The sequence below is a fragment of the Hyla sarda genome, chromosome 6 (genome assembly GCF_029499605.1).
Source record: "Hyla sarda isolate aHylSar1 chromosome 6, aHylSar1.hap1, whole genome shotgun sequence".
Taxonomy (NCBI): Eukaryota; Metazoa; Chordata; class Amphibia; order Anura; family Hylidae; genus Hyla; species Hyla sarda.
Window position 1 is genome coordinate 214,506,384 of NC_079194.1, and position 18,154 is coordinate 214,524,537.

Consider the following 18,154-nt stretch of genomic DNA (forward strand, 5'->3'; position numbering starts at 1 on the left):
ATAGTGTGAAACATGCTGTTTCCTCTGACAAAGAACACAAGAATGGCTGTGAAATGTACCAAGCTGTGTTACCGCAATACTGTTCTGTCAAAATATATATTCCAAAAACTTGGCTCTTTTAAGTTTGGAAGTTACCAACAAGAACTATCATCCTTTCATGTCGCCTTAATATATTGGTATGATCCCAATGTCCTCTGTGCCGCAGGAACACAAGGTGCTTCTAACAGGAACTCCGCTGCAGAACACAGTGGAGGAACTCTTCAGTCTGTTACATTTCCTGGAGCCTCTGCGCTTTCCCTCTGAGTCTACATTCATGCAAGAGTTTGGAGACTTGAAAACCGAGGAGCAGGTACTGAATTCTCAAGTGGCTGTCCTACGCAACCTAAATACTAATAGTTGTGGGTACAATAAAAAAAAACAGAGCATATAGCCTGTAAGCTGCATTGATACATGGCTAAGCTGTTAGATATATCCCTTATATGAATGAGATCACTATAAATTAGCAGCATGTGAACAAACTGTTCAGTACCAGCACCATAAGCAACTTTGAAACTTTTAAACAAACATATAATTTATTTTAGGGTATTTTTCACATTTCTGTGGTTTTTCCTTAAAATGTTTTTTTCTTCTGTTCAGGTCCAAAAACTGCAAGCTATTCTCAAGCCAATGATGCTTCGAAGGCTAAAAGAAGACGTGGAAAAAAAACTAGCGCCTAAGGAAGAAACTATCATAGAAGTAGAGCTAACCAACATCCAGAAGAAATACTATAGAGCCATCTTGGAAAAGAATTTTGCGTTTTTGTCCAAAGGGGCCGGCCAAGCAAATGTCCCCAACCTAGTAAACACGATGATGGAGCTACGCAAGTGCTGTAACCATCCGTATCTCATCAAAGGTAGATCATGATCTGATTGCTGTCCATGAAGAGAAATTATTTAACATCTATATAGATCTAAAGGCCCTCAAACTGTTGTCCGAATTTGTTGACTTTGGCTGGACCAAGCGGGTGTCTAAACTCTTTGGAAGCCTCCCAATTCTCCCTTGACAAATATTGTCAGGAGAGAGAAGGATCAGGCATGTTGGATTTTGACTGCCCAATCCTATTGTTCTCAGGGAGTTAGGTGGCCCTCAAAGGAGTCTGGCAGCAACTTACCCATCCTCTCTACATTGAGAACACATAAACATTTGGCTATGGCACACTTTTATGGGTGGAGGGACATGTGAAGAGATAGTTGTTAGCCGAGCTAATGTTCGCAGACAGCTATTAAAGAGTACCTGTCGTGAAATGAAGTTTTAATATTTTGTACATTAAGGCTTTCTTAACAAGTCTCTAAATATATGTTATTAAAAAAATCCATGCTTTCATGTGTAATTTCTGTTTTGAAAATCCAGCACTAGGGGTCTCCCTTCATAAGCCGGCTGCTAGTCTCTGATAGATTTCGGACTCGTGCTGGCCTGAGTCCGAAATCTCAAACTGCACCCGGCTCACATGACAATCTCAGCGCTGCTCCCTGCCTGTCAATCAGAAAGGCAGGAGCGAGCGCTGTGCCCGCAGCACAGCAGGGCGCTCTCCTGACATGGCCAGCCGCATCATCAGGCTCCGCCCCCTGAGCAGGAGAGCTGACGCGCTGGCCAAATGTAGATGATGCATGAAGAGAGGATCGGGTCTGCCTTTCAAGAGCTCTGATCGAGGTCTTCTATTGCAAAAAAAAACTCAGCTAAAAACTCTGCTAGGAAGAAGGGCAGAAGTGAGCCCTGGCAGGCATCAGATGACATCCCGCCTGCCGGGCCGCGCCCTTTTCTTCCCCTTGCACACGGCACGAGACTGAGCTGCCGCACTGGATGTAAAAAGGGTATTTATAATGACAGGGATAGTCAGTGAGAGTCCGGAATTAGGGGGGATTAGGGAGAGTTTAGTTGATGATATGTTCTCTTTAAATGTGTATGGCCACCTTAATTCTTTTTATTGTTGAGGTTATGCTATAATTATGTCCAGTCTAGTAATTTCTCTGTTAGCTAAATACATTTACAGCACAAATGCCTCTTCTGTCCTGATAGGTTACTACAATGTTTCAGTGTAGGTGAAATAGAAAAGCTTCAGGTAAAAGCTGTTTGCTTCTTACAGAATTGCCTAGACCGGATACAATAGTTGTAAAGTAAAAGTGTTAGGTCTCTTATGGATTCCCAGGTTCTGGATATAAAAGTTTTTCCCTTTCACTCACAGAAAATAGAGAAACAGGTCTTGAGAATGTGAGGAATTTGACAAACAAAATATGAAGAATGTGAACTTTTCCCTGCACAGTGATTATTTACATAAAACCCTTCACACTTTATTCTATGTAGAAAAAACTTTAAATTCTGACAAGGATTACTCTGTGATACACAAAAATAATACACATATGCAGATAATGCCAGTAGAGGAGTGGTATATATAAACCTGTAGATTAAATGGGTTTGTCTAGACAAGACAGAACCTTTATCATAGAAAATCTTGTCAACGCTAAGTGAATCATTATATCTTTGGTTAAAAACCCAGGAAGATGTGGACAACAAATAAATTGGTAATTACATATAAAATAATTTCCTTTACAGCTCTAATACCTGCCTCCCAGAGGATCCCAAAAGCGGGTCCACCATATTTGATGTCCATTTAAAGTGTTACTGTCATTAGTAAGAAAATGTAAAAAAAAATGCTCAAGGGTCTATTCACACATACAGTATTCTGTGCAGATTTGATGCGCAGGATTTGAAGCTGTGTTCAGTCATTGAGTTTACATTGAAATCTGCAGAAGAAAATCCTGCGCATCACATCTGCGCAGAATACTGTACGTGAATAGACCCTAAATCAGTGTAGTAATGTGCCCTAAGACCTATATGCATAATAATATGCATGTGTTAATATGTAAAATACCTTTTGGTCTATGTATATCTGTGATCAGTCTTCTGAATTTCTCTCAGAGGCTGGGGGTGTTTCCCCTGGAGCATGATGAGCTCCTCTCCTCCCCCTTCCCTCTCCCCTGTCATGAGGTCTGCACAAACATTTTTACATTTGCAAAGCATATTGGCTGAATGCATGCTCTCTATAACTATAATGCAGCCATGCATGCTCTATAGCAGCAATGTGAAACTATATGGTGCAAGGACAGAAGAAAAACCTGCCCAAAAACAAAGATTTTTACATTTTGTAACCAAAAGTGCATGCTTTTTATAACCCTTAAGCAGCCATGTGGAACCTTTTTGGTGCAATACACAAGACATAAGTTCATAAAATGACCAAAGAGAAACCATTTTGCATATAAATAATAGTTTAGCACCTTGTATTGCTTGCAACTGTGCATGTGAATGCTTCTCCGGAAAAGGCTGCAATTAAAAAGACAGAGACCCCTAGTGGCCATTTTTTTAAACATGTTTTTCACATCTTTAGCAATCAAATTTTTTTTTTTGAAGTATATTAGGAAAATGCTTCGCTTTTAAGGAAGTATTAAATGGAAAAAAAAGTTGTTTCTAACGACAGTAACACTTTAAACATACAGAGAGTAGTTAATTTTTTGAGACAACCCCTTTAAAGTGCTCTTTTTGTGCAAAACATTCCACAGTCTGTAGCTTTTCATTTATTCTGCACAATGTGGATTTTTTATTTATTTCAGACACCAGGGCCCAGTGATTTTCTATATAAACCAAAATGCCATATAGCAAATGTACCTCATGGTGCCGTGGTACTTAACGCACCATGAAGTACATTTATGCTCCGCCATGACTGCGAGCACCAGACCGGTGCTCGCGTCATGCACGGCAGGGCCCGGCATTAACCCCTAATATGCCATGATCGATGCAGATCACGGCATCTGCAGCAGTGCGGTACTTTAACCCCTTAAGGACGCAGGACGTAAATGTACGTCCTGGTGAGGTGGTACTTAACGCACCAGGACGTACATTTACGTCCTAAGCATAACCGCGGGCATCGGAGCGATGCCCGTGTCATGCGCGGCTGATCCCGGCTGCTGATCGCAGCCAGGGACCCGCCGGCAATGGCCGACGCCCGCGATCTCGCGGGCGTCCGCCATTAACCCCTCAGGTGCCGGGATCAATACAGTTCCCGGCATCTGCGGCAGTTCGCGATTTAAATGAACGATCGGATCGCCCGCAGCGGTCCCCTCTCCTTCCTCCGTGCGGCTCCCGGCGTCTCCTGCTCTGGTCTGTGATCGAGCAGACCAGAGCAGGAGATGACCGATAATACTGATCTGTTCTATGTCCTATACATAGAACAGATCAGTATTAGCAATCATGGTATTGCTATGAATAGTTCCCTATGGGGACTATTCAAGTGTAAAAAAAAATGTAAAAATAAAAGTTAAAAAAAAGTGAAAAATCCCCTCCCCCAATAAAAAAGTAAAACGTCCGTTTTTTCCTATTTTACCCCTAAAAAGCGTAAAAAAACATTTTTTATAGACATATTTGGTATCGCCGCGTGCGTAAATGTCCGAACTATTAAAATAAAATGTTAATGATCCCGTACGGTGAACGGCGTGAACGAAAAAAAATAAAAAAAAGTCCAAAATTCCTACTTTTTTAATACATTTTATTTAAAAAAAATTATAAAAAATGTATTAAAAGTTTTTTATATGCAAATGTGGTATCAAAAAAAAAGTACAGATCATGGCGCAAAAAATGAGCCCCCATACCGCCGCTTATACGGAAAAATAAAAAAGTTAGAGGTCATCAAAATAAAGGGATTATAAACGTACTAATTTGGTTAAAAAGTTTGTGATTTTTTTTAAGCGCAACAATAATATAAAAGTATATAATAATGGGTATCATTTTAATCGTATTGACCCTCAGAATAAAGAACACATGTCATTTTTACCATAAATTGTACGGCGTGAAAGCAAAACCTTCCAAAATTAGCAAAATTGCGTTTTTCGTTTTAATTTCCCCACAAAAATAGTGTTTTTTGGTTGCGCCATACATTTTATGATATAATGAGTGATGTCATTACAAAGGACAACTGGTCGCGCAAAAAACAAGCCCTCATACTAGTCTGTGGATGAAAATATAAAAGAGTTATTTTAAAAGATTTTTAGAAGGCGAGGAGGAAAAAATGAAAACGTAAAAATTAAATTGTCTGAGTCCTTAAGGCCAAAATGGGCTGAGTCCTTAAGGGGTTAAATGGATGATCGGATCGCCCGCAGTGCTGCCACAGGGATCCAATCATCCATAATGGCGGACGGAGGTCCCCTCACCAGTCTCTGTCCGTCTCCAGGGGTCTTCTTCTCTGGTCTGAGATCGAGCTGACCAGAGCAGAAGATAGCCGATAACACCGATCAGTGCTATGCCCTATGCATTATTAATAAACATATTTGGTATCGCCGCGTGCGTAAAAGTCTGAACTATCAAAATATATTGTTAATTATCCCGTATGGTAAACGGCGTAAACGAAAGATAATTTTTTTTAAATCCACAATTGCTGCTTTTTTCTCACATTTTATTCCAAAAATATTAATAAAAAATTAATAAAAAGTAAAACATAAGCAAAAGTGGTACCGATAAAAACTACAGATCACGGTGTAAAAAATAATTGCTAATACCGCCCCATATACGGAAAAATTAGAAAGTTATAGGTGGTCAAAATAGGGCAAATTCAAACATACTAATTTTGTTAAAATAGTTTGAGATGTTTTTTTAAGCAGTACAATTATAGAAAAGCATATATCATGGGTATCATTTTAATCGCATTAACCCACAGAATAAAGAAAACAAAGAAAACATTTTTACCATAAAGTGTACACCGTGAAAACAAAACCTTCCAAAATTTGCTGGTAAAATAAGTGATGTCATTACAAAGTCAAATTGGTGACACAAAAAAACATGCCCTTATATGGGTCTGTTGATGGAAATATAAAAGAGATTTTTAGATGGCGAGCTGGAAAAAACGAAAATGCAAAAATAAAATTGGCATGGGCCTGGTCCTTAAGGGGTTAAAACAGTACATACAGCTCTTGATTTGTATCAGTTATGATTCTCATTATTATCATATTTTACTTTTAATACTTTTACAGCACGTTTTAGCTTGTCATTTTCCCTATCCATATAGTATATCTAGTAATCAGATCAGAAATCTTTAGATATCTACTTAAGATATGGATTAAATGATCTTGCAGGGGCTGAAGAAAAGATCCTTGGAGAATTCAGAGAGACACACAACCCAATGGCTGCAGATTTCTACCTCCAAGCTATGATCCAGTCTGCTGGGAAGCTGGTCCTCATTGATAAACTCCTGCCAAAAATGAAAGCTGGAGGCCACAAGGTGCTCATATTCTCCCAGATGGTGCGTTGTTTGGACATATTAGAAGACTATCTCATGCACAAGAGGTGAGGACTTGTATATGTTACATTTCTGTCACAGTGTGCTCTTGTAAAATGAGCCATGAATTCAGCATTTCTTACTGTTTGCTTAGTAATACTTATCATTAAAGGGGTACTCCACTACCCCAGCGTTTGGAACATTTTGTTCCGAAAGCTGGGTGCGGGGGTCGTGACGTCAAGGACACGCCCCCTCGGGATGTCACTCCACACCCCCTCAATGCAAGTCTATGGGAGGGAGCTGCCACGCTCCCCCCCCCCCATAGACTTGCATTGAAGGGGTGGGGCTTGACGTCACGAGGGGTGTGAATGTGACGCTTCGACCCCCTTTAAGGGTTCAAATCATAAAGCCAGGTGATAACTTTTTTTTTCTAACCCTCTGTATTTAGCTCCTATGGCCAGATGTAGGTATGCCTGGTCTAATGAAAGGCATGGAGTGACTTACAGTGAGGCTTTCCATTCTGGATCATAGTGTGGGGTCCTGAACATTTTCGGGGTCTGAGCAGTACTTGAAAAAGGGTTGCGCTGCAGAATCAGGCATGGCCACATGTCAGGGAACTGCACAGATCTGTGTTTTTTATGGAGAGAAGAAAGGAACTAGATACCTCTGGCAGCTGCTTATCCCCCAAGAGCAAAAGGATCGGGCAGTTAAAATCCATTATGCCTTCCCCTTTCCTAACATTTGTTGGGAGACCCCCTATACATATTAGATGGTTGATCAGTTAAACAGAAATCGACAGGTTTGGTCCACGCATATCTAGTGTGTATGGGCAGCCTGAGATTTGAAGGAGGATGAATTAGATTCCCATTTAACATGTAAAGTTGTGACCAGTGAGAGACGTAAAAAATTTTTTTGAGTAGGAGAAGGTTGGGATTTGGTACAAATGCTTTTTATTCCTAGAACTTCTTTCTATTCCTAGTCTTAATCTAGTCTAATATGACTTCAATTCCATGTCGATGTTAGGTTTTACATTCTGTGCTATGTTTATATGTTGTTTTTTAATTCCTCATAAATGTAAAGTAAAATTATAGAATTTTGACTACTTGTAGCAACCACTAGGGGGAGCTTACTGCTTATTGTTTGTTTCAATTTAAATAACATTCTTTGGTTCAATTTATAACAGAAGGCAGTGTGCTACTAACGATAACTTGCATAGGCGACAGTAATCTCCCAAGGGAACAGATGGGAAAAAAATCTATAAATATTAGAATGCACTTCTATGTTCAGATACATTGCCATTACTATTATATGAATAAATAACACATTTTGGCATGCAAATTAAATTATGCAGCTTTTATATCAATGCTTATAGTAATTGTATTTTTTAAGATGTTTCCTTTTACCCTAAGTGTTTCAATATAAATGTATATGTCACTGGTCAAAGCTTACTATAACAGATACATACGCGCTCTTTATTCATTCAACTTCAATCCTTCTTAGATATCTCTATGAGCGCATTGATGGTCGAGTACGTGGAAATCTCCGGCAAGCAGCCATTGATCGCTTCAGTAAGCCTGATTCTGACCGGTTTGTGTTCCTCCTTTGCACCCGAGCAGGAGGTCTGGGGATAAACTTGACAGCTGCTGACACCTGTATTATATTCGATTCTGACTGGAATCCACAAAATGACCTCCAGGTTAGTGGTTTGGGCATTGTTGGTGTTGCGGTTCTAGGGTGATAATCCTGTCTGCAGCTCCACTTATTGTGGAAAATTCTGCTGACTACACCAATTGTGATTTTAGAATTAGAGTAAAACAAACATGCCCCTCCCCCGACCATGTGCTCTTTGAGTCCCCAAAATGGCCACCAACTATATGAAAATGGAAGCAGGATGTTCGGGCTAAATTTATAGGTCCTAAATATGTTAGTAAAAAGCACCCAGAAACACTGATTAAGTTTTGTACAACTATGAAATAATAGTACAAGGTATTTTGGCAGAAATGTCTTGTACCAGCAGTGTATCCCAGCAAATTAACAATCATTCTGTAACCAGCAAAGTTGACAACATTTAATAAAACATTAATTAGCTAAACCAAATAAGACATACATACAAGCATTAATACAATAGTACATACTCTATGTTTAGCAAACTAGCATAAATCTACCCAAGTGATACATGAATATTTAGTGTAGAAATGATACAATCAATATACTTATCCATCCCAGGCTAAAGGAGGAGGAGAGGCTCCTCTCTTCAATGAAGATCCAAAAGAAAAGAGACAGAGGGCCATATGATTTCCATGGAAATCCCCTAATGCCCCATCCCTTTGGCCTAGTGTCCTCCTGCTCTCCTCACATAACGTGGAAAAACAGGTTCTTTAGCCCCGCCTACTGTGGCTGTATGTGAAACTAAACTTTAGACCGTGGAGGCAGGGAAATTTATACTAAATGGAATATAATGGATGTAAAAACACATAATTTCAATATCCATAACAGTTGGAAAGGTTTCCAGGCCTGGGCTGTTAGGATGCAGTGTTGGCTGGTCCATAGTGGCTTATAGACAGTAATGTACTTCCTATTCATACTAACGCCATACTTTTACAAATGGGGAAACAACTGTTGTTGGATAAGTGGAGTCCAGTGAAAAGATGGGTACCATAATGATGCATCATTAATGTTTTGGTGGGAACACTCAACACACAGGCCCAAATTTATCAAACTGTGTGAGTGAAAAAATTGAGTGATTTTCCCCAAGCAGCCAATCACAGCTCAGCTTTCACTTTACCAGAGCTCGTTAGTTCAGCTGTGATTGGTTGCTCTGGGAAAATCACTAAACTTTTTCTCTCACATACAGTAGTTTGATAAATCTGGACCACTGTGTTTTGGTGGGAACACACCAGTTTAACCCCTTAAATGGGCACTGTCACCAACTTTATTTTTTGATATGTTGTAGTACTTATGTACTACAACATATCTCTAATATACTTTTACTATTTTTTTTCATTAAAAAGGTTTCATTTACATTTAAAAACCGTCCACTGAAAAAGGACTGATTTCGGAGTGGCAATCAGTCCTTTTTCAGTTAGGCTGCACTTGCTCCCTGCCTGTCAATCAGACAGGCGGGAGCGAGCGCATTGGCTCCCCGGCCACTGGCCACTCCTCCCGCACATCGCGCCGCTGCCTCGTTGCCGCCGCTGTCCCTGCACGCCGCTGCCGGACTCAGCAGTAACTGCAAGTGTAATGAGGGAACGGGGTATGCGGGGCGGGGGGGGGGTGGTGGGAGGAGGGAACGGGCTAGTGCCGTAGCAGGGGGGGGGGGGATGGGCTAGCAAAAAAATAAAAATAGGATGGTGAGAGCTACCCTTTAAGGACCAAGCGTTTTTCCATTTTTGCATTTCTTGACCTTTTAAAAATCATAACCCTTTTAATTTTGCACCTAAAAATCCATACGATGGCCTATTTTTTGTGCCACCAATTCTACTTTGTAATGACATCAGTAATTTTACCCAAAAATATACGGCGAAACCCCAAAAAAATCATTGTGCAACAAAATTGAAGAAAAAACAGCATTTTGTAAATTTTGGGGGCTCCCGTTTCTACGCAGTACATTTTCAGTCCATTGAAATCTGCTGTAATCCTCTGCATACACTGATCTGAATTGAGAAGGGAAAAAAAAACACAAAAAATTGGTTAGGACATTTTTTATATTTTTATTTAGGACATTTTCTGCTGGGGAAACGCCTATGATGCAATGTCTACCCAAACAGGGAGCCTCCAATTGTTGCAAAACTACAACTCCCAGCATGCCCAGACAGCCTTTGGCTGCCTGAGCATGCTGGGAGTTGTAGTTTATCAACAGGTGGAGTCTCCCTGTCTGGGAAGACACTGCTAGAAGGGTCTGTTCACATTATACAAAACGGACAATGTGAACAGAGCCTCAGACTTACCAGCCTGGCTCCCGTTTGAAGCTCCGCCTCCTAATGACATCACAACTAGGGGGCGGAGCTGCACAGACCCAGCCGGGACTGGAGGGAGTTAAGGGGACTTCTTCATCTTTTGTGTACACTATATATAGCTATCTATAGGTAGCTGTATATATTGTATACTGCCCAAAGGGTTAATACACTGTCCAGCAGTATAAGTTAACTCTTTCCTTGCTGGGCTGGCATAGCACACAACTGTAAGTTCTTGCTGAGCAATAGATACAGTACAGACCAAAAGTTTGGACACACCTTCTCATTCAAAGAGGTTTCTTTATTTTTATGACTATGAAAATTGTAGATTCACACTGAAGACATCAAAACTATGAATTAACACATGTGGAATTATAGTCATAACAAAAAAGTGTGAAACAACTGAAAATATGTCATATTCTAGGTTCTTCAAAGTAGCCACCTTTTGTTTTGATTACTGCTTTGCACACTCTTGGCATTCTCTTGATGAGCTTCAAGAGGTAGTCACCTGAAATGGTCTTCCAACAGTCTTGAAGGAGTTCCCAGAGATGCTAAGCACTTGTTGGCCCTTTTGCCTTCATTGGGTTCAGGTCTGGTGACTGTGGAGGCCAGGTCATCTGGCGCAGCACCCCATCACTCTCCTTCTTGGTCAAATAGCCCTTACACAGCCTGGAGGTGTGTTTGGGGTCATTGTCCTGTTGAAAAATAAATGATGGTCCAACGCAAACCGGATGGAATAGCATGCCGCTGCAAGATGCTGTGGTAGCCATGCTGGTTCAGTATGCCTTCAATTTTGAATAAATCCCCAACAGTGTCACCAACAAAGCACCCCTACACCATCACACCTCCTCCTCCATGCTTCACGGTGGGAACCAGGCATGTAGAGTTCACCTTTTCTGTGTCTCACAAAGACACGGTGGTTGAAACCAAAGATCTCAAATTTGGACTCATCAGACCAAAGCACAGATTTCCACTGGTCTAATGTCCATTCCTTGTGTTCTTTAGCCCAAACAAGTCTCTTCTGCTTGTTACCTGTCCTTAGCAGTGGTTTCCTAGCAGATATTCTACCATGAAGGCCTCACACAGTCTCCTCTTAACAGTTGTTCTAGAGATGTGTCTGCTGCTAGAACTCTGTGTGGCATTGACCTGGTCTCTAATCTGAGCTACTGTTAACCTGCGATTTCTGAGGCTGGTGACTCGGATGAACTTATCCTCCGCAGCAGAGGTGACTCTTGGTCTTCCTTTCCTGGAGCGGTCCGCATGTGAGCCAGTTTCTTTGTAGTTCTTGATGGTTTTTGTGACTGCACTTGGGGACACCTTCCACCTAGAATATGACATACTTTCAGTTGTTTCACACTTTTTTGTTATGTCTATAACTCCACATGTGTTAATTCATAGTTTTGATGCCTTCAGTGTGAATCTACAATTTTCATAGTCATGAAAATAAAGAAAACTCTTTGAATGAGATGGTGTGTCCAAACTTTTGGTCTGTACTCTATATGATGTATATCTACTGCTCAGCATCAGCTGTTCTCCCGACTCTGTAGCCGTGAGCACAGCTGAGTCCCGAAATTCAAATCAGGATCGCATCGGGTGTCAGGAGGAGGGACATCCGCTGTGATCTGTCCCTTACTACAGGTACTACTGCTCCCAACATGGAGCACATTCTGCTCCATGCTGGGAGCTGTAGTACCTGCATTAATAGACAGATCACAGCGAATGTAACTCCTGACACCCGCTGTGATCCTCCTGTATAATGTATAGATGCGGGCGGCTGCTCTTCTATGGTCCCCTGCACTGACGTGTATATACACCTATTCATATTTCCCACAGAGTTGTGATTGGCTGGAACCATCTGGCAAATCACAGCACTGCGGGAAATATGAATAAGTGTATATATATGGCAGTGCAGGGGACCATAGAAGAGCGGCCGGCCGCATCTATACATTATACAGGAGGATCACAAGGTATCCAGGGTTATCTGTCAATTAGTACAGGTACTACTACTCCCATCATGGAACAGTGTGTAGTACTACTTAAAAAATGTAAAGAAAAAAAATTTGAAAAACACTCACACACACTACATTTTTATTATTGTCGGCTACATTTTTAGTGTCCTGCCCACCCACATAAATTGATCTCTGTTTAAAAATTTATAAAAATGTTGTTATAAAAAAGATCAATTTCGTTAAATACAATTTTTTTCCATCACTACTGTATCTTTTATTTTTATGTTTTAATGGTACCCTGGAAATGTTCATAAAAAAGGTATCTCCATCACTTTTTTGGATCCAAAAAAGAAAAAAAAAACACCTGCAAAAACGCCAAAGTTAAAACCCACATGGCGTTTTTCTTGGCGTTTTTTCACTCCCATAGACTTCTATGGTAGGAAACGCCAAGATTTTCCGGAAAAAAACGCCCAAGTCTCAACAAGAGGTCATTTTTGAAAATCTGCCAAGGAGCCCAAAATAGCAGAAAAGCTAAAAGGATTTAAAAAAAACGCCAAACTGAAAAACTCCAAGTGGATACGGCATTTTGCTGTTTCCTATTGACTTGCAGCTAACATCTGGCCGCAGCGTTTTTTCACAAAAAAAATGCCATGTGGCAGAATGGGTGTTTATATTGGCGTTTTTGCCCCAAAAAAAACAAGTGGAAACCTAGCCTTAGAGTTGTTTTTTGTTCAGGACTAAATGCTTGAAGCTTATGTGGATCCTTGTAAATTGCATCTAGTATATTAATCCATGACTGACAGCTAGAGGTATTACAACCATAATATTAGTACTGATGGGTTTTGGTTTGTCATTTCACATTATTTCTTTCACAGGCTCAGGCCAGGTGTCACAGAATCGGTCAAAACAAAGCTGTGAAGGTCTATCGATTGATAACCAGAAACTCCTATGAACGAGAGATGTTTGACCGAGCCAGCCTTAAGTTGGGTTTAGACAAAGCTGTTCTACAGAGCATGAGTGGAAGAGAAAACAGCGTTGGAGGGGTGAGGGATATGTTTTGTGTCAGTCTCTACTATAGTTATCAAATAATAACTGAAAAAGTAGTGATGTATTTTGTCTGCCATGAAAGACTGGATAGGAAAACATCTAATACAGTGCTAAATGACCGTTCTAGTTATTGACATATACAAAAAGTTATTACTTACAAATATTGTGTAAGAATGTGAATAGTGAGGATGGCCAATCAAGCTTACAGTCTAGAATAATGTAGATTTTTGGATAGTCCGTTCTGTATATGCTAATAGTATGGATATTTTCCTACATGGACAGATTCAACAACTCTCGAAAAAAGAGATAGAAGACCTTTTAAGGCGGGGTGCATATGGAGCCATCATGGATGAGGAGGATGAGGGCTCAAAGTTTTGTGAGGAAGACATTGACCAAATCCTTCAGAGGAGGACAAAGACCATTACTATAGAATCTGAAGGGAGAGGGTCAACGTTTGCCAAGGTATGTAGTATCTACTAGATAGAGTCGTGTCTGTGCCTTCTTCTGGTATTTTATTATAGCACATAATACTTGCCTAATATGGAGAAGCATATTGTTGAGATGCTAAGATCTAATGTTCTTCTTTCAGGCTAGTTTTGTGGCATCTGGTAATAGAACTGACATCTCTTTGGATGACCCGAACTTCTGGCAGAAATGGGCTAAAAAGGCTGAAATTGACATAGACTCTATGAGCGGCAGAGTAAGTATGTTCTTTTGTGTTGTGTTGTAGTATTTAGCTGTTGTCCTTCCACACACACAATCCTGAGATTACAGTACATTATACCAAGTGTTAAATAAAGTGATGTAACACAGACAGCACCGGATTCTGGAGCCATGTGTCTCAAGTACAGAGTCAGATGATCCAGTTTTAGTAGATGTCAGGAGAATGTGTCTGTGCGTTAAAGGGGTACTCCGGTGGAAAACATTTTATTAGCAGAGACGGGTGAAGTGACAAACAGGCACAATCCAACAGAGCAACATTTCGGGTGAAACGCGAAACGTTGTTCTGTTGGATTGTGCCTGTTTGTCACTGCACCCGTCTCTGCTAATAAAGAAGCCGTGGATCACAGTGAGTTGCCGTCCGTTCTATCTCTACCATTTGCTGATTATTTATCCACTCTCTATGAGACTGAGCACCGCTTTAAAGGCTGCAGAGGAATAGCGGTAGCAGTGCATCGACGGGGGATTTTGTAGTGCATCAGTAAGAGAGCAGAGGTGGTAGTGCCAGCTGTATCCTTTTGTGTTCTGACTATTCTAACTGTGTTGGTCCCCACTGCAGAGCAGTTCCGGCTCTCTTCTCAAAACTTGTCTGCTCAGCCAGTCAGTGGAGTTGGCATTGACCAACCCAAGCTAATAGTTGGCTGAGCAGGCATTTACTATGTGTCCAGTTGAGAGCAAGAAGCACTCAGCAGTGGGGACTGGTACAGTTAGAACAGCATTGGCAGGGGATTGGCATCAGGTGAGTACATGATATTTTTCTGTTAGATCTAAAGGCATCATGTTATAGAGCAGGAGGAGATGAGCCAATTCTTGTATAGGAAAAGTTCTATGATTCATAGAAATCCCTGCTCATTCTATGCTAAGTAGTCTAGTGGGTGGTGCTAATCAGTGATTGACAGCTCTCTCTATAAGCACACATATACATAGCTTTCAGTCACTCAGTAGGACCGCCCACTTGACTGCTTAGTTCAGAATGTGCAGAGATTTATATGAATAGAAGACAAGTAATCCTGGAACTTTTCTCACAAAATCAAATATCAGTCTGCTCAACTCCTCTTGATTTATAACTGAAGATTGGACTGCATCTTCAAACCTGTTAGTACCTGTAAATCTGTTTTACAACTTATTTTCAGTTTTAAATAAATAATAAAAGAAAACTTACCACCTGTAAAAAGAAGAGATTGTGTTCATTATTTAGCCATCGTCTCATATTGAGACCAATATGACACTAGATATTGATATAGTTGAAAAGATACTGTATTTCCAGCTACACTTTTTTGTCCACCTGCAGAACAGCCTGGTCATTGATACACCAAGGATACGCAAACAAACCCGACCCTTTAGCGCTACCAAGGATGAATTAGCAGAGCTCTCTGAAGCAGAAAGTGAAGGAGATGATAAACCCAAGCTACGAAGACCATATGATCGTCTAAATGGATATGGTAGAACTGAATGCTTCCGAGTCGAGAAGAACCTTTTGGTTTATGGGTAAGATTTTCAAAAACCCAATGGACGCCATTGAAGTCAATGGGGTCTCTCTGGATCTCTTGGTGTCCATCATGCAACATCATAGCATATTTACCATGTCCTTGCCTCCACTTTGCTGACTGTATACTAGGCAGTAGTAAAATATAGCAGAAAAACTAGGCAGCCATCAAGAAAGCGATGGTAGAGACCTATCACATGTCTTTTGGGCCTACACAGCACATTTCTAGAGCTACATATCCACTTTAGCCTCTAGGCCAGTGCTTCCCAACCAGGGTGTCTTCAGCTGTGGCAAAACTACAACGTCCATCATGCCTGGACAGCCTTCGGCTGTCCAGGCATGCTGGGAGTTGTAGTTTTGCCACAGCTGGAAGCACCCTGGTTGGGAAACATTGCTCTAGGCCCTATAGCAGGGGCTATAGATGTTACTGCAATTGTTGATTGTCATTCTTGCCTTACTATAGCTTTGGGACCACACAGGCCATGCTAGAATGTGAGGATATCAGAACAGGATAACAGAACAGTCAGGTTTTCAGGGTGGCACAGTTGACAGTAGAGCAGGATAGAGTAGAGGAATCAGAGCACGAAAAAGACATTGTATTAAAGGGGTCTTCCAGTGGAAAACACATTTTTTAATCAACTGGTGCCAGAAAGTTAAACAGATTTGTAAATTACTTCTATTTAAAAATCTTAATCCTTCCAGTACTTATCAGCTGCTGTATACTAGTGTTCTTTTTTTTTATTTTCACAGTGTCCACAGTGCTCTCTGCTGACACTCTTTTTATTATAAATATATAAAACTTAACAAAACCGAAAAACAGGCTTAACTAGCAATAACAAAGCACAACACAACAAAACCTGCCTAACCGGCCAGCCCAGCTTAGCTAATCTAACAAAACACATAACATTATACCTACATATAAATTACCTACATATAAATTATGAAAAATACTATCACACACACACACACATACCCACGCATTCTTTACATAAACATAAAAATAGCTTTACTTAGCTTTAAACTAAACAACCAAACTTGGTAAAAACTCAACTGCACATTACATTCACAACTAACATCCACCTTTTTTTTTTTTTTTTTTTTTTTTTTTTATAATTTTTTTTTTTTTTTTTTTACTTTTTTATTTTATTCATACACATATATATATATATATATACATACATACACATATCTACACACATATATATACACACACACTTTTTTTTTTTTTATAATTTTTTTTATTTTTTTTTACTTTTTTATTTTATTCATACACATGTATATATATATATACATATATATATATGTATATATATACATACACACACCTACACATACATATACTTTTTTTTTTTTATTTTTATCTACACTACCATAATATAACCAATATTTAAAGTAATATAAAAATGCTAACTAAATCTGATCCGACTGCCTATCCCCATCCCCTCATAAAATAAAATAATCAATCCATACTATATAATAATATATACAATACAAATATAAAAATACAAATACATAACCTAAATGCAAATATATACATAAACCATATACACCAAAAACCAAACTATACATCTACAAAACACATGACATCCTACACTAGTCTAACCCATCACCCACACAACCACCCACCTTGACATGGGTCAGAGTCCATAGTCCATGGATATCCAGTCCAGTCCATAACTGACCCATGCAAGCCCCTCCAAACATCCACCAACCCACCAATTCCCCCACCCAACCTAATCTATACCCAAACCAACTATACAAATACAACTTCAAAACACAACATAACATCATATACAAATACAAAACAATACAACCCACCTTAGGCCCAAGTTCGGTCGCCTGTAAGCCCTTTAGGCAATACATATTCTGAAAACAAAACAAAAATACTAGGGTGTACATGCATAGCCCACCACCAGGAAGAAGGATGGCAATCCTGATATTACTTTTTTAAACTCTCTCCACTAACGTTTCCCTTCGACTCACCCTACCGTTATCCCTTCAACAAACTGACCCTGCACTCACCCTCTCTCTGTCCCTATATTGCTATCCCTAACCAGAAACAGGGGTACTCTACCCAAGAGGTCTAGTACCTAGGGCACATCAAATGAAAAACCTCTCCACAGGAGAGAAGCCCTACTGTTACCAAGACTGCCATACTCCAAAGACCTGATCTTCCCGAGGTCACCGGTGATGTTCCTACAGACCTCCACCTCGGAGAGGACTTTCCGCTGTGTAGATACTAGACACCGTGCATTCCACGTGTAGTACCTAACCACTAAACTGACTACAAATAAAGTGCCCCGGTCTCGGCCACCCAGGTTCCTGAATGCCCCATAAGCCCACTCCGGATAGGTAAGGCCAGCAAGGTGACTCCAGCCAATGGAAGCGCCCACCCGGTTGTAGACCCCTACATTAAAAGGACAATGAAGCAGGAAATGGTCCATGCTTTCCAGCGTGTCCCCGCACTCTTCTCGGGGACATCCCCGGTCATCAGAGCTCCTACACTTCAAATTGTCCTTTACATATAGCTTCCCCTGAAAGCAGCGCCAGGCCAAGTCCCAAAACTTCTGGGGGATCCTTTTCATGTTTAAAAGGTACAACCCCACCCTCAGATCCCGACCTGGGCAGTCCCTGAGCGCCAGAGGCTTCTGGAAGTGGGTCAACAGAACCCGTTTGTCAAGGAACTGCCTTGACTGGGTCC

At 40.5% G+C, this 18,154-nt stretch overlaps 1 protein-coding gene across 9 annotated transcripts in view; it reads left to right on the forward strand.

Annotated features, from left to right (window-relative positions):
- Positions 1 to 18,154, forward strand: part of CHD9 (chromodomain helicase DNA binding protein 9) — a 248,025-nt gene that overhangs the window by 177,276 nt on the left and 52,595 nt on the right. For all 9 annotated transcript variants that reach the window (XM_056526373.1, XM_056526372.1, XM_056526375.1 and 6 more), the window contains 8 exons: positions 206 to 349; positions 637 to 892; positions 6,156 to 6,366; positions 7,799 to 7,994; positions 13,076 to 13,243; positions 13,530 to 13,709; positions 13,837 to 13,947; positions 15,259 to 15,455. In XM_056526373.1, the coding sequence (XP_056382348.1) occupies positions 206 to 349; positions 637 to 892; positions 6,156 to 6,366; positions 7,799 to 7,994; positions 13,076 to 13,243; positions 13,530 to 13,709; positions 13,837 to 13,947; positions 15,259 to 15,455 (1,463 nt within the window). The remainder of the gene's footprint in view (positions 1 to 205; positions 350 to 636; positions 893 to 6,155; positions 6,367 to 7,798; positions 7,995 to 13,075; positions 13,244 to 13,529; positions 13,710 to 13,836; positions 13,948 to 15,258; positions 15,456 to 18,154) is intronic.